The 17,535-nt window shown below is 32.6% G+C and overlaps 1 protein-coding gene and 1 long non-coding RNA gene across 3 annotated transcripts in view; one reads left to right on the top strand and one right to left on the bottom strand.

The window, feature by feature from the left end:
• LOC145944696 (uncharacterized) overlaps nucleotides 1-17,535 on the top strand; it is a 216,568-nt gene that overhangs the window by 38,177 nt on the left and 160,856 nt on the right. The window contains exons 4-5 of the long non-coding RNA XR_014426724.1: nucleotides 15,341-15,537; nucleotides 15,643-15,686. This is a non-coding gene — a long non-coding RNA (uncharacterized LOC145944696). The remainder of the gene's footprint in view (nucleotides 1-15,340; nucleotides 15,538-15,642; nucleotides 15,687-17,535) is intronic.
• Nucleotides 1-17,535, bottom strand: part of LOC145944689 (glutamate receptor ionotropic, kainate 2-like) — a 181,160-nt gene that overhangs the window by 79,522 nt on the left and 84,103 nt on the right. For both annotated transcript variants that reach the window (XR_014426723.1, XM_083053221.1), the window contains exon 8: nucleotides 1,420-1,572. Coding sequence is in view for 1 of the 2 variants with exons in the window: in XM_083053221.1 (XP_082909347.1) it covers nucleotides 1,420-1,572 (153 nt within the window). In the remaining variant the exon portion in view is untranslated. The remainder of the gene's footprint in view (nucleotides 1-1,419; nucleotides 1,573-17,535) is intronic.

Genomic DNA, 17,535 nt, shown 5'->3' with positions numbered 1-17,535 from the left:
TAAATTTTTAAATATATTGAATTTATATTTTAAACATATAAATATCAGAAATAAATATATAAAGAATCGTTAAAATATATATTGAATATTTTCAAATATATTTTGAATTATTTTAAAATATATTATATTTTTATATCTTCACGATGCATCGATCGATGGGATAAGATTGATCAGACAGCAGTTTCATGAATGTGAATGATTTTTTTAGGGTGGGGGGGGGGACGAGAACAATTTCTTTCCTCCAGATTTCATGTGTCTGACATATGCGATATCCAAGATTTCCAATCGCGTTAAATATTTATATATTATATACGAACGGGGCAGAAAGGAGCGTTTGCCACTATATCGGATATCGTTTGTTTTGAACATCAGCCAGATCTTAGCGGCGGTAATTTACGGTAAGCTATTGCAGCACGTTTCTTCCCCCTCGGGATATCACTCTCTCTCGTTCTCTCTGACTTCTCGGGTGGCGCGTTTAAAGAGCGATGAGGCGAGCTTTCGAGCGCGGATTTTCTCTTCTACTAGGCGATGCCTATTCTCGAGGAAAAGTCGGGAGGCAGATGCCGCGATATAGTCGAGAATGTATATGCGGACGGGTGTTATATGAAAAATTAAAATACATCCCGCGGGTGTATTTACCGCCGCGAGAGCATCGCGAACTTGCGGATAAGCATCGCTCGGCGAGAGAATATATATTTCTCCCCTGCAATATTTCGAGCGTGCATTTATGAAAATGGATTCTTACGAGATATACATTTTCACATTTTCGCAACTTCGCACTTTCATTTTTAATCCCTGTTGCGTAGGTTTGTTAAACTAAATGGTAAAAGAGGTGATTTTTGATGAAAAAAGCTAGTTGAAAATACAGAATAAAATTTTTTTTAATTGTTTTTTTTTCGACAAAATTGGTTTTAAAAATTGCAAACTTTATAACGTTTTTGAGCTTGAGTAATTTTCGACGATATTGTATCATATATCGTTGATTTTACTTCAACAATGGCTAATACAAAAAACTCAATATTCTATTGAAAAGATAAAATCGTTATACATTTTGCACTTTTTTATATAAAATAATGTAGATTACTTTACCTTTTTTACAATAAACAAAATATGATGCTCTTTTTATTAATATATTAATAATTGCTATCAAAATGAGTCCGTGTAACACAAATCAGTTCTTTTCGAAAACGAATGATATGAAAAAATTTTATTCAATATTTATTTTTCTTCATGAAAAATTATTCTCCTGTTTTCGATCGTATTTATTCTCTCTATAAATTATTTCTCTTATCTAATCGAAATATATATTGTTAAATACAATTTAAACAACTTCTCCAATTTTTTAATGTTTTATAATTTGTTTTCTATATATATTTACGCGTGTTGCGCGTAAAGAAAAAAGAAAAGAGAGTAACTCACCGAGTTAATGTAGTTGATGAGAGACAATCCCCCGTCCCAAGGGTGCTCGAGCTCGCAGGAAATATTGGCGGGCCTTAGAGCATGGGATTGCTCCAGGGTGCGTAATCCCACCGCGAACACCTGTACGCTGTCGTACATCAACGCTGGTTCGGCCTGGAAAAGATATGATTACTTAAATCTCGTCTATATAATAACACAAAGCGCGTGCCGCCTTCAATATCAGAATATATTTCAGTATTAAACTTTCGAGATGGTATTAACTAAGATTGCTCCGCTTTAAATGCCCGGTAATTATATTATAATCACCAGGGTGATATATATAATCACTCCGTAAAATCGATGAATGGAAGAGAAATAATTTTGAGAAAGCATTTGACTGAATAAGACGCGTTTAACGGGAATGCGCAAAATTACGATCATTAAAACAGGACTATTGATTACCGTAAATTGGTGGAGATTTGAATGAATCCAGAGAGGAGAGAGAAATATGCGAGGATGCGAGAGGATTTTCGAGAAGAAGCGAATTGTCGCGAATTACATATTATTAAAATAGTGAGGGACAGAGAGTGAGAGGGAACACGGGTAACGAAATGCTCTGGTTATTAATTGTAACGCTGTTAGTCGCGCGTGTGCGTTTATTTCCGTGAATTATATGAAATTCACGGTACGCTGCCGCGTCGAAGTTGCCGCGCCGGTTCTAATCCACTCGTCTCGTCGTCGCGTTCTTGACGGAAACGTCGGCGGAAAATGTAATATTCAGCGTGAGAATACTAGAGATAGATTTGATAGTGACGTTGCGTGAAATAATTTCGTTCACACGCTATTTATTCCCCTGCCTTATCCCGAGAGCGCACCGACACTCGTTGTGATTTTCTTATCGCAGTTTAAATTTAATTATTGTATATGTCAAATTATATGCCGGTCGAAAGAGAGCGATATATTTTAGCAAAACGATAAAATATTCCGCAAACTTTCCCACTCTTTGTGTGCATTTATTTATTTTATTATTCGTATTCTCTTTCGTATATAATTTCTTTTATAAGCAAATTATTTCACGTTAAAATAAGAGAAATATTAAATAAAATATTAAATATTATATAATATAATATATTATTATAATATTATTTCTTGTGAAGATAAGAAAAAAACAGTGATAATTATGTTCATATATTTTTCGTCATCTATTGCTCTTTTTTTTTCATTTAAAAAAAAACGTATCGAAATTTTGCATGATTTTATAGTATGTCGATAGATATCATACATATTTTTATAAATCCAAAAAGTGCATTTAAATATTGATTTTACTCTTCACTAGATATTAAATTGATGCAGTAAGAGATTACATTTTATTTCATGTTATAATGCAAATAACATTATTGATGAATATTCGCTTAAAAATGAATGAGTGAACCGATCTCGATGGATGTCGACGTAATTAAAACATTCTCACTTGAACTGTCAATTCGCACGAAAATTATTCAAATAACTACAGAATTATTTAAATAACTACAAAATTGACATATTCACCGATTTGCAGTTGTCAAAGAATCGCTAACGATACTGATCGTAAAATAGACTGAAGGAAAATTTTAAGAGTGCAACGGGACTATACAGGCTGATTCTGATAACTGGAACGAGATACTGTTGTTTCGTAAGATAGAAAAAATGGTAGAGGAAAATATTGCACTAAGGATTAACACTTTTATTGTAGATGCACTGATGCATTTGCCAGTTGCAATTGCATTTTTTTTAAAGATGCAGCTATACTTTTTTTTGCATAAATTGATTTTTTTTCCATTATTCAGGATATAAAGTATTAAATAAGGTGAGGTTATCGAAAAGTCATTTTTTGATATATTCAATTATAGATTACTTGAAAGAGCAAATTAAAATGCATTGTTTAAATATGTATAACAGTCAGGTTCAAAATGCTATGAAAAACATAATAAAGTGTGTAAAATGTAACATTTGAACACTTATTGTAAGAAAAAACATTTCTGAAATAAAATGTTGCATATCTCGTAAGGTATTGATTTTTCGATAATCTCACCTAATACTTTTATACGCAGAATAATAAAAAGAATCGATTGTGCCAAAAAATATAACTGCATTTAAAAAAAAAAAATAATTGCAATAAGGTAGTGCATCTGCAACAAAAGTGGTGTCAGTAGGAGTCAGTTAGTCCTCGGTACGTCGTGCGAATATTTTCCTCTACCATTTTCCCCCATCTTCACTTACAAGCAGTATCCCCTGTCCTAGTTGTCAGAATCACTCTGTATACACGGATTATTATTTTCCGGGGATATATATATCTTTAGTGAGGATGTTTTCTCTCCCGGAGCTGTGCGCGATCGAGAGAAAGACGCGCGCGAGAGGGAGTAGAGACGGTCACGTCGCGAATTGATGCTCGTATTTCAGAATTCGCGAAACGATGCTAAGCACGACGCGACCCGTTTCATCCCGCGCGCGGCCGCTTCCTGTCTCTTCATTTCCTTCCTTTCCGTTCCTTCCCCTCCCGTCCATCTCTTCGGCGTCTTCTTCGCGCTGCGTCTGATGGAGGGCACGTATTTGAGGCGGACAAACACGCGGAAGCATCCAGGAAACGACCGGAGTCCGTGCTTAGTCTTGCACATCTCTCTCTCTCCCTCTCTCTCTCAACTACTACTCTCCTACTCCGCGCTACGAGTGGTTTGTGGAGCTTTAATGTTTGCCCTGGGGCTAAAGTGTGCGACGTGTCTCCGCACATTTCCGCTGATTCAATATTGCGTTTCCGTTGACGACGCGCGAATTTCGTTAGCGCGACTAATCAACTTTTCCGGCGCCATTTTAACCGGTTGCACTTGCCCCTTCTCTCTTTCTCTCTCAATATTCTCTATCCTGTCAGCGAGAGCTTCTCGAGATAAACATTGATAATAGGTTCGCTACGACGCGAGCTTTATCTAAGAAATATGTTTATTATAATTTACATATCGACGTAACGTTTTTTCCCCCCTTTTTTTTGTAAGTATAAAAAGTGATGCGAGCGACATTACGATCACGGGCACCTATATCTCCGTAATGTGATTTTGGACGTGGAGAAAAGCTCTCCTATCTATATACATGATAAAGCTTTCTCGCGTGGTATCTCCAGGGAGTTAGGATTCTTAACCTGATGGAAAACTGAAAGCTCGCGACTTTATTTACATAATGTCAAGATTACATTTGGCTAGTGCACATAACACAACAGCGACTTCTTCTGAAAATATTATTTAATTTGCTCACAAGAGGATATAGAAATAAAATAGCAATTGTTTAAAGACAATTTTCAAAGAGTCTCACGATTTCTATAACTACAAAATTTTAGTGATGACACATTTTGAAATATATGTTACATTGCAACTTTATTATTTAAAAATTCTTCGACAACTTTATATATAATTTATATATAATTTAATTTTATATATAATTTATATATTGTATATATATATAAACTGTTTATTGGTGATCGATAATTAAATGAGAAAATTTACAATAATTTTCGCAGTTTCGCTTATTATGCGAGTTGCTAAAAGTGGCGTGTGCAGTTTTGTTCGATATTAATTTCTGAATTATCGAGACGAACGAGCTGCGGTTTCACAATTACGTTAAAAATTACTGCCCCGCAGGGGCAGTAATAATCCGAAACGGGAATTTCGCTGGAGAGAAGTTTGCGAAAGTTGATGAATTGGCGCTAACGTAATTTATATGCGGCAAGACACACGCAAATGCGCGAATGTGACATGAGGGATGAAGCAAGAGTGTGACTCGGACTGATGGAAAGGGGGAAGGAGAGAGGGAGGTGAGAGAGCACATCCTGCCTGTCTTACCCCTGCCCGAGGCAAACAATAAAGCTCCGGCAAACTATTTGTAGGCGAGAATCTCATCTTGGCGAACTTGAAATCTGTCTGGGATAGCTTACGGGCTCTATAACCGCGAGCAGTTATGCTTCTTTTTTCTTTCGCGACATCATGAGATACTGTGGAGAAGTACGTTGTTACAAAAGAACGGGAGTAGATTTGCATGAGGAATGGCCTGATATCGAGGATAATTCGTTATATTTGCAGTGATCAATAAAAAAATTCTTTTAGTGAAGTTTAATAGACAATCGTGTATTATCATTTGCAAGTTTCTCTGAGTTTTTAATACGTAATAAGAAAAGCAAATTTTTCCCGAAGAAACATAATATATATTATGTTTATTTCAATATTGATATTCCATTTGTTGGAACTAATTATTAATAAATATTTTTAACTAAATATTATTCTCATCGATTTCAATAACATTAAAATATGTATATCGTTAAATGGCCCTGAGCAATGTTAAAAAAGTTTTAGCTTCTCTAATCGTTTATTACAAAGTTATAAATAAGGGAAGTTAGTCATATTAGTGCTTTGAATGCGGAATGAGGTCTAAAAACGCGTATAGGTTTCTTATTTTCTACGTAAAACGAGATAGGTTTGTATCCTTTCCGGTGCTTCGGATGCGAAATGAGGTCTAATAAAAATGTGCAATTTCGTTTACGTCTTTGATTTTTCACGCAACGACTTTTTAAAGTGACGTTTATCTCATATATATCTGATACAGAAGATAAAAGGAAGATATTTTTAGAACTGCATTTTTAAACCTTGTTTCGCATTCTAAGCATCAAAAGGATGATGCGAGATGAACTTTCTGATGCTTATACTTTCAAAACTAAAGGTGTAACATTTAAAAAGTGAATAACATTTAATATTTGTTGGGAGACAATTTTTCAGAGTTTTAAAATTGCAATATGTATATAAATGCACACATATACATATATCTTTCTCATTTCGTTTAATTTAATTGAATATAATTACACGCGCAAAGCGAAGTTATATTAAAAAGTAATAACGAAGTTATATTGTTCTTTGATAATAAAATATTAAAAATTGCAATCCATGCATAAAAATATATTAATTAATTACGTAATGCATAAACACTCAATATTTAAATCTTCAACAGAAAATGCGAATAAAAAAAATAGAATTTCCTACAAGAATCTTTCAATCGACATATCTGCGCTTCCATTAGACTCGCGCGTCTATGTCCGTCACGCTGCATCTCGCGCGAGACTAATCGCTACCACTGACTGCAAGATTCTGCACGGTGTCGCCATCTGACGGCGAAACCCAACTTCACAGCCAAGAATGATCGAGCCTGGCGAAGCGTCTTGCTTGACGAGACCCAACATCTCTCTCTTTCTATTCTTTCCATTAGACTCGAGCATCCCACGCGTCCACCACGCTGCACGTTTTGAGTGAGACTGATCCCCACCATCGACCAAGATTCTGCGTCTGCGCAGCATTAAGTTTCTTCGTGAGTTGCCGATATCGCTGCGTAGAGTGTGGCGATTAGTCTCGCGCGAGATGTGTAGCGTGGCGGACGTATGAAGACGCATGAGTCTAATGGAAGCGCAGGTATTTAGATAGAAAGATTCTTGTAGAAAATTCTATTTTTTGTTCGCATTTTCTGTTAAAGATTGAAATATTATTGAATTTTTATGCATGCATTGCAATAATAATTTTTATGCATGCACTGCAATTTTTAATATTTTATTATCAAGGAATAACATAACTTTGCTTTGCGCGCATAATTATATTCGATTAGATTAAACGAAATGAGAAAGACATATGTATTATATACATATATGTATATACATATTGCAATTTTTAAAACTCACAATTAAACCTAGTTAAATAAGTAATTAAACAAGTAATTTTATATACTTTTTAATGTCACTAAAATCAGTAAATTACCCCTAACATTTAGTTTTACCTCCCATTTTTATAATTTCAGTTAATAATTGTTGAGAACAGTTAAATATAGATATTTTATATTTCCTGTATGATATATTATTGGTATTAAAATATATAACATATATTGAAATTCGCATTTCGCGATTTTGCAAATAAATTGCGCTTGAATAATTCATCAGCTAAGATATTTATATTATATTTCACAACTGTATATTATAAAATTTTTATGAACCCCCCTCTCTATTCCCGATATAAATATTTGAGGAAGATAGAAATTATCGAAATAATGAAAAAAAAAAAAAAAAAATGAATCTCCTAATAGCAATTCCGATAGAAGAGTCAACAATTAAAACCGAAAACTATTATATTGATATAGCGCATTTCTTCAATAAACATCAATTATTATCATGCCTGACTTTCTGGCAATTAATATCATCGAGGGGAGACAGTATCGAATATCCGTCGAAGTGTCGAAACGCTCCTATCGGCAAAGATATCCGACGATAATACGTGCTATATCATATTGGTATCAATTTTGGCAGGTTAATGCAAGTGTGCTTTGCGGGTAAACTAAAATCATTATACGCGTATCAATCAATTAACAGCCATTGCTCTACGTAATTCAATTTATTATCATGCACATCTTTCGAATATCCCGAATATTTCGAGATATACAATTATGAATGTGCGTATAGGTAACAAATAAAATATACAATACATATAATAAAATCATGTCCCCTTCCCTCTTCCTCGTTATATGTAATTTGAACACGAGTTTTTTGTGTATTGAAATAATACGACAGCGTATATCGAGTTGAGAGGAAAGCACACAATGTGTTATGTCTGCGTGCAAAATCAGCAGATCGAGTTTGACGCGAATAATCCACACCCGTCGATAAAATAATCGTTATACACGAGCGAATAAATTTTCCAAATCGTCGCGCTTATTTGTCAATCGAGGCGACGACACGCGAAAAATCGATAAAGCCTGTGTGTATTTATTATTTGCCAATTATCGAAATCAAAATAAAGAATGACCGCGCTAATGACAATTTTGCATGGCGGTGTGAGTGACCAATTATTATTATTATTTATATGGGAATATTAATGTATTTTTTTCCATACACAAATAAGCGTTTTATTCTCGAAAACTGCTAACTTTTTTTTTTTATTAAGATTTTTGCTCTCGCGTGACACTGCGTTTTTACGTCATGTCGTTTAATCGAGCCGAGTGAAATATCTTGTTATTGAATTTGCACTAACCGCGGTGATCGTACAAAATGCAAGCGATAACAAAATCATACGGACATGCTGCCGCGTGTCTTTTGCGCGCCAATTTGTATTACATGTACATTTTCCTGGTTACTGCACTCGTCGCCGATCGGACAACACGATCCGGAAGTGCAATGACGTGCGAACGGAATAATAACCGGTACTCGCGACGCGACGCGACATACAGATATTTTGAATCGCGATCGATTTGATGGGAATAATAAAATTGCGTTGTAGGACCGGAAATGGCGAGTTTTAATCGACGGCACGTGATCGGCTCGGTTCATCGACGAATCCCCGATGTACGATATTGACGGAATAAAAATTCGTAAAAAAGAAAATCAGCATTCCGCACAAGTCGCAATAATAATGGAAACGGTCGGTTTTGTCCTCTGTCGTCGGAACCTTTGACGTTTAGCGGAAGACAATTTCGATTTTAATATCACTTTGATTAATATGTACGATTTAACTTAACGGCACGTAAAGCATGTTTTAATAATATTAAAGAGTCGTGGAATAATTTGAAATATTGTAATAAAATGTAATTTAGATCTAATGATATTAATCCTAGAAGAAATCTTTTAAAAATCACTTTTTATATCTTTATTTAACTATATATGCTGGAATATTACAACGAATAAATGTTATTTATTTAGTAAATAAATATATAAAATTATATTATTTAGTAAAATCCAAAATTTTAAAAATGTTCTTGTTAATACATAAAATTTATAACTATATATACAATACATATATTAAAATATAACATGTTTAATTCTCACGTTTCAAAGAATTTGATATAAAATTTATATCTAATTAATTTATTTATTTAGAATTATTCACTGTTAAATTCTTTAACGAGCTATCAAAACAGGCAATGACAACATGTTATTTTAAATTCGAAAAAGTATATTACAATTTTCTTCGTTCATCAAAAACAGAGTACATTAAATTCGCGCACATTAAATAAATTAAATCACTATTCTCTTCGAATTGTCAAACGATTAGTAGCATTTCGTGGGAAAACAAACGTGGGGGGAAAAAACATAGGGTTATTGATACTTTCCGGTATAATCGACTTTACATGTCTTTTTAAAGAACGGAATTATTCGAGTATTACGTTCGTCTGTTTTTCTGATATCGATATCCGTTATTTGTATTAATGGAGCTAGCTTACCAAAACGGTGGCTGCAGTGCCAGCTATATAACTCGCATATTGCTCAAAATGCGCGAGCTCGCACAGGGAATGCAATTGCGCTGCAGGTGCGTGCGTGGTCGCGTGGCGGAAAAATTGCACGAGCTCCGATGCGTCCCGCCGAGTGAATTCGGGGGATGGAGGAAACGGGGGAGAAATTAATGGTCGCCGATAGACGACGCGGTTGTCACACCCTTTTTTTTTCGTCCCCCTGCTCTGTTTCGGTGATCGGAACAAGGGTGCGCGAAATGTGCGCCTCGAGCGTATCGCACTGCGGGCTACTCTGCCAATATCAAAACATTTTATCGTCGAGCCTCGTGAGAACCTCGAATCCAATTCGACGTTTCTCGCGAAGAGAGGAGATACCGGAATCGAACGCGATTTTTTTTCGTCGCGTTATATCGCGCGTTTAATATCTCTTTCCGTGATGCGCATTTAATTTCGTTCTCTTTGAGCGAAAACTGAGTGGATTATCATCGCGTTTATTACCGTGCGAATCAGATTCTAGTCGTGCCAAAATTTTTAAATTCGTATAATGCATGCGGTACGTTAAACGCGGTTTCACTCGACAGAGCGGATATAAAATTCCTATCTCAATATGAAATTTTTAATTTCATTTATAAAGAGGGACACGAGCGAGTTTACTCCTAAAGTTTCCACGTAATATTTTACTACGCGTCAAAAATAAATTATTTATTTTCTAATTCTAATTTTAGAAATTTGAATAAAGATAAATTTTCTAATAATTATTACATCACACGATTGAGTCGAATAATATTTAATTGTAATAAATAATAGTACAATAATTCCCAAAGTATAGAAGATTTTTTTCATGGCAATTTTAAAGCTTTCAATACATATTCTATTACAAAATATTATATAGCATCGAATAAAATCAGTTGCAAATTGCATAAATAATTCTAATTTTAGGAATTTGAATAAAGATAAACTTTCTAATAATTATTATATCCCATGATTGCGTCGAATAATATTTAATTGTAATAAATAATAATAGTACAATAATTCCCAAAGTATAGAAGATTTTTTTTCATGGCATTTTTAAAGCTTTCAATACATATTCTATTACAAAATATTATATCGCATTGAATAAAATCAGTTGCAAATAATTCTAATTTTAGGAACTTGAATAAAGATAAGCTTTCTAATAATTATTATATCCCATAATTGCGTCGAATAATATTTAATTGTAATAAAAAGGGTAGAAAAAATTTGTATAGCGATTTTAAGGCTTTTAAATATTCTATTACAAAATATTATATTGCATCGAATAAAATCAGTTACAAATTGGACAACTAATTATAATCATATGTTTTAAAGTAGATTTTTCTACTACTTTATATCACGATAATGACATCTACCGATTTGACGTGACTGATTTGTGTGTTGGAAGTTTGTCAATTTAATTAAAATGTAGTAAGTTCACTGTGTTACCCTATCGGAGCACTTACGTCCTTATTATGCCACGAGACGAGAGACGAAAACGAGGTGGACGAGCTCACGCGTATTATCAGAAATCTCTTAGTTGGATGGAAGTTGCGATAGTTGTTGCACCGTGAATACACTCTAGTTATCCGGGACTAATTGGAGCGTGCTTTTAATTAGACCGAGTTCAACCTAATGCAACGGACAGAAATGGTAGCGTGGCTTTGTCTAATTGCATTTAATTCGAATGCGCATTGAGGCAATTTAAAGGACTATACATTTTTCGCGCGTGCATATATACACATACATATATATATCGTATATAATGTCTAGCGAAATTTGTCGGCATTATTTGGCAGAATACTCTTACATAAGCGTAACCGATAATGATACGTAACGAGATTTGTAATATATACTCGCGCCTTATCGCGCTCAAATAATCTGATCGTGGTATATTATGCACGAATCTCTCGTAATGCTACTTAAAGTTTCCGATTAAACTGTTTTCGAAATTATATTACTGCCACATACACCTCGCTTAAAACTTTGACGCGTAAGAGATAAGTATATACTGACATTACCTATATTTCGGAATTAATTATGTTCCCTCATCCCCTATTAGGTATCACTTCCCGATCAAATTGTATTCAAATTACTTTGCAATATATATAAAGTGTCTTTATAAGAGAAAAAGATCGCTCTCAAAATCGTTGAATAATTTGTACAGCAGAAAATTATCGCGTGTTGTATAAATAAAAGATTAATCGATACAGAATCCCTACGTAAATATTGCTTCGCAATAAATCGTTTAAATAAAAATTGTCCATACCGCTCTGTATTGTACTTACAATTTATCCTATAATCTATTTATTCGAAAATAATAACTATTATCAAACTGGGTTATCTGTTCCAAAGGGATGATGTGCAATTTTTTTGCACTTTTATTTTTACGTTTAATATTTGTTATATATTCTTAAAATATTAAGAACGTAGAAATATGCAATTTATCACATATTTACAAAATGCTTAATTATATTATTTATCGTGAAATTACTATACTTTGGAAATTACTGTACTATATTATTTATTACAATTAAATATTATTCGACGCAATCATGGGATATACTAATTATTAGAAAGTTTATCTTTATTCAAGTTCCTAAAATTAGAATTATTTATACAATTTGCAACTGATTTTATTCGATATAATATTTTGTAATAGAATATTTATTGAAAGCTTTAAAATTGCCACGAAAAAAAAATCTTCTATACTTTGGGAATCATTGTACTATTATTTATTACAATTAAATATTATTCGACGCAATCGTGTGATGTACGTAATAAATTATTAGAAAATTAATCTTTATTCAAATTTCTAAAATTAGAATTAGAAAATAAGTAATTCATTTTTGACGCGTAGTAAAATACTACGTGGAAACTTTAGGAGTTAATTCGCTCGTGTCCCTCTTTATAAATTAAATTAAATATAATGTATAGTTATACACATGTTCAAAATGCGGTTAGGTCGATCAATACAAACGATCGCACGGGACCGGACGGATTGCTTCATCGGTCGAGCACCTGACGTCTTGGAAATTGGCAATCTCGCGTGAATAATGAAGAAACTGATATATATACACTCTTGGCCGAGCGTCCGGCTATACGGATGCCGGATTTAAGCCTCGTCCGGGTCCCCTCGGATGGATCGAGCGGTTAGTCGTCGGACACCCGTGGCTTTCCTAAGTTCCAAGGCACCGACGTTCGTCGAGATTTTCGGCCGAGAAGCCGAAATTCCGGGGCGCTTCTCTCCTAATCCGCTACTTCCGGTCCGGATAATCGCACCGCGGAATTAATTCGAAAAGATCTAGCGCATTTGTCCGATCTCCCTCGTCCTCCTCCCCTTTCTTGAAACGCGAATTTAACTTCGCGACCTGACAACGATGAGCCCGACGACTTTGGTCCGATTCTGCCTTGTTCATTAGCATTTAAAGCGAAATGGAAATGCCTGGTTCGAACTACTTGCTGTCTAACGCGAGATCTTCACCTTTCCCGCCGGTTAAGTCGCAGTGAGGGAACGTTGCAGTTGAGGGATCTGAATAGCTTGCAGATGACAATTAACTTGGTGGAAGTGAAATATTTCTGCCGTCGAGCTACTATGATTAATGGCGATGTTTTAAAGATCAGTCTACCGTGTGTCTTCATTAAAACATAAAGGACAATCTGTCATCTAAGTTGGCCAACTCATCTGAGCCGGCTAACGACATTCATAACCGTAAAATGAGCGCGAATGGGTTTTTCATGATATATATAACTTATATATATATATATGTATATATCTTACTATTTTAAAATATATGATTATTTAATTATAATTAGTTTTTATAACAATTTGTAATTAATTCGATTTTATTCGATGCAATATAATATTTCGTAATGGAATATTTATTAAAAACTTTTAAATTGCCATGAAAAATTCTTCTACTATTTTGGAAATTATTGTACTATTTATTATAATTAATATATATTATATTAATTATAATTATATATTAATTTATTATATTAATAATTATTAGAAAGTTTATCTTTATTCAAATTTTTAAAATTAGAATTAGAAAATAAGTAATCTATTTTTTATATCTATTATATATAAAATATATAATTAATAAATATATATATGTGTATATATGTATGTATGTACATTTATATGTGTATGTTTTTCTCGCGCTACACGTATTTTCACTCCTCATAAATTTCGCCTTCGAATAGTAAGTGTCCATTTACGGAAGCCCGAAAGATTCTCGCTATTATGAAGATCAATATTTCTCTCTTTAGCCTGACGTAATTGAAATAAATATTACTCGCGCGCAGACGGGGAATTGTGAGACAAATCTTGCTTTATGTCGCGAGATACCACGGACGTGTTTCTTCCATTCCGCCGGCAAAAATGTTGCATTTGGCAAATAGAAATTTCTTTTATGAAGTCACTGGCTTACCCAATCTTCCGCGTACAAGTGTCGTTCTCTCAATCGGATAACGGAAAGAAAAACGGTCATGGTTCTTATCCCTACTTGCCACCGAACATAAAGCCGCGATTTGTTTAAATCTGAGAATATCCACAATCCTCCTTAAAGTAAGCTCAAACGTATCTCGATTAGGATTTTAATGCGCATAATTTATTGCAATCTACCATGTATCGCACTCATCGACATGTATAAAATTAAGTACAAGTTATTATCCTATTAAAAGTCCTGTCAATATTTGAACCTTTAAAGTTCTGGTATTCTAATATAATTTTACATCACTCATGCATCCCTGCATTCTCCGCTGTAATGACTTTAGGTGATTTTAGAGATGAGAGATATAAAATATAATTATAATATTGAAATAGAAAATATAAAAATATTTATGTAAGCTTATTCTTTCATTAGATTGTAAATTGTTAATGTAAAATAATAATTAATTTGTAAGTTAAATTAATTATTATTTTATATTTTATATTTTATATTTATAAAATTTAATTATTTTACAAATTATAAGAATAAATATTAAAAATTTTTTTGTTACAGACTTTAAAAATAATTTATTAAAATAATTATATTTCTTTCATTGTAAGCAGTAAAATATTTAAATTCTATTTCTTTTATGGCCTATGTTTTTTAAATCTGTATTTGTAAATTTAACAGACAATGATTACTTTTGAAATAATATGTGTAAAATTTAAATAACTAGAACAACACAAGCGCGCGCCATTCTTCGGTTTTATGTTTAAAAAAATGATATTTTTTAAAAATAATATAAAGTTTGTTTAAACTAGATTAATATTTTTTCACAGAAATTAATTGATTAAAGCATTAATTTGCTAATTCAATTTAAAAATAATAATATGTTAAAAAATTAAAATAGTAATATGTTATAAATAATATGTTATCATATCTTATTCTCGATTAATATTTTTTGACAGAAATCAGCTGATAATTGTCAAAAATATTAATCGAGTTTAAAGTATTATAACATATTTTATTTAAAACATATTATTATTATAAAAATTAATTAGCAAATTAACGTTTTAATCAGCTGATTTCTGTCAAAAAATATTAATAAAGCGAAAATTTGCTAATTAAATATTCTAGCATACATATTTATATTTATATTGTGTATGTTATAATGCGAAATAATAAGATTATTCTAATATATGTATGTATTTTATTTGTTACAGGTAGCATTGCGGTACACAGTGCGATTCATGCGTCGTGTCGGGAGTGCCGCGTAAAGTGTCGCGCGTCGGGAGTGCCGTATAAAGTGTCGGACAATCGTAATTATTCGTGTTTTCGCGAGTGTCGTGAGTGCTACGAAGGACCAAGAGAGGAGGAGGAGGCCCGGGGAGGCATCGGGCGACAGCGGGTCAACTGGGAGGTATGCAATATAAAAACATTTTTTCGAAACTGCATTGTTTATGAGATATTCGACACACACATATGTATACTATGTATATACATAATTTTAATATTTTGTTTGCAGATCAATGTGTGCTGTCTACTACACTCCGCTATTGCATCGTATCGGTGAGTGAGAAATTGTTTATTTTATAACATTTCTATAGCGGTAATGGGAGTGTATATAATATGTTGAAAATATTAAAATAATATGTTTTAAATAATATGTTATAATATTCTTTCCGCGATTAATATTTTTTGACAAAAATCAGCTGATAATTGTTAGAAATATTAATCGAATTTAAAATATTATAACATCCCTTTCTAAAAATGGCATGTTAATTGTAAGTCGATTCTCGCAAGTATTGTTGCATCTTTTCCGCGATGCTGATTGACTGTTTCGATTCGCATTGTGCGTTATATTCGTAGCATCGAAAGGAGCTACGAATATAACGCACAACGCGAATCTTGACAGCCAATGAGTATCGAGGAAAAGCGACAACAATAAACTTCGATATATGCGAGTTCGATATATCGACTTTTCATATCTTTTTTAGAAAAGGATAGAAGAAACAATATAATTTTAATAATAAATTTGAAATTTCAATAATACTTCAAATAAGAGTGATATTTTAGAGTCTGATATCTTTTTAAAAATTATTATGTCACATAATAAATGATTTTAATTATTGTATTATAAATAAATATTTTTAAATGTTTATATTAATCATTTTCAAAGAATACAAAAAATTTTATACTTTATTTAAATAAAACTATTTAAATAATTATTTTTAATAATTTATTTTTGAAATATGTCTCATTGGATTTTAGCAACTTTAAATTTTAGTGTTCCTAAATTTTTTAGTCTCTTTTCTCTATATGTAAAAGATCACAAAAAAGCATCGAAAAAAAATCTCTTTTTTACAATTTGGACTTCATTTTTCACATATGTTTTTTAAAACCGTATAAAGTGTCATGGTGATTTCATATTTCAAAAATGGATATTTTTTCAATTTTACGTCGTTACTTCGTAAAAACATGGAAAGCAAAACAACATAAATCAAACGTTGCATTTTTTTACATACATCATTTTTTTTAATGCAAAAAAGTTTAATACGTGTAATATTTGTAATATTCAGTGCGGTGTCAATGTTTACCTTGCGATCTGCAAATGTAACGGATTTCTATCATGCATCAATGAATCATTTTTTTTGTACATGACAAAAATTTTTAAAATTCGCATTGTGCAATTTTTTTCCTTATCTGTATCTATTTTCAATATATTCATATATTTCGCACATGTTTTTCTGACAAGATATTTTTATTAGGTTTTATAAACAAAATTATTTTTATTTTCAATTAAACATTATTTATTATGCGTGTTTTATTTTTTCCACTTCATGCGAATGCCGTTGAATATATATTATGTTCGCGGCAATGAAATATTCTACTGGTGAATTGAAGCCCGATTGTCATTAACCCATTAAAATATTATGAGACTGCAAATTACGACCAATCGGGCGCGAAAAATTAGTCGAACAGGTAATGCGCATTAATGAACACCTGTATTTTATGTGGAGAAAAATCCACCATTGATCGCGCGCGCAGCAATGTTCCGCAATGATTCGTAATAATTCGTTAAGCTGTTCGCAGCGGTCGCTGTAAATTGGTTGTTTGCAATCGAGCTGCTATTGACAGCTTAGCAAGCAATAGATATGATTTACGATTACCGAAATGCAACTCAATTTGTTCGCGATAGTAGTAGTGTCTCATACACGCTATTGCAGCAATTTAAAAAAAAAATCATCATCGAATGCGCGCTTTCTCGTCATTTTCAACATCTTCCAATATTTTAATAAAAAATCTAATTATACATCTCAACTTAATTATATAATTTTTATTATTAATAAATTATATATAGTTTTTGGTATTAAATTATATATGATTTTTGATATTAATAAATTATATATAATTTTTT

This window comes from Prenolepis imparis, unplaced genomic scaffold, assembly GCF_030444845.1.
Source record: "Prenolepis imparis isolate NDT839.2.m4 unplaced genomic scaffold, iyPreImpa1.0 SCAF_13, whole genome shotgun sequence".
NCBI classification, from domain to species: domain Eukaryota; kingdom Metazoa; phylum Arthropoda; class Insecta; order Hymenoptera; family Formicidae; genus Prenolepis; species Prenolepis imparis.
This window is presented reverse-complemented; position numbering and strand designations above follow the sequence as displayed.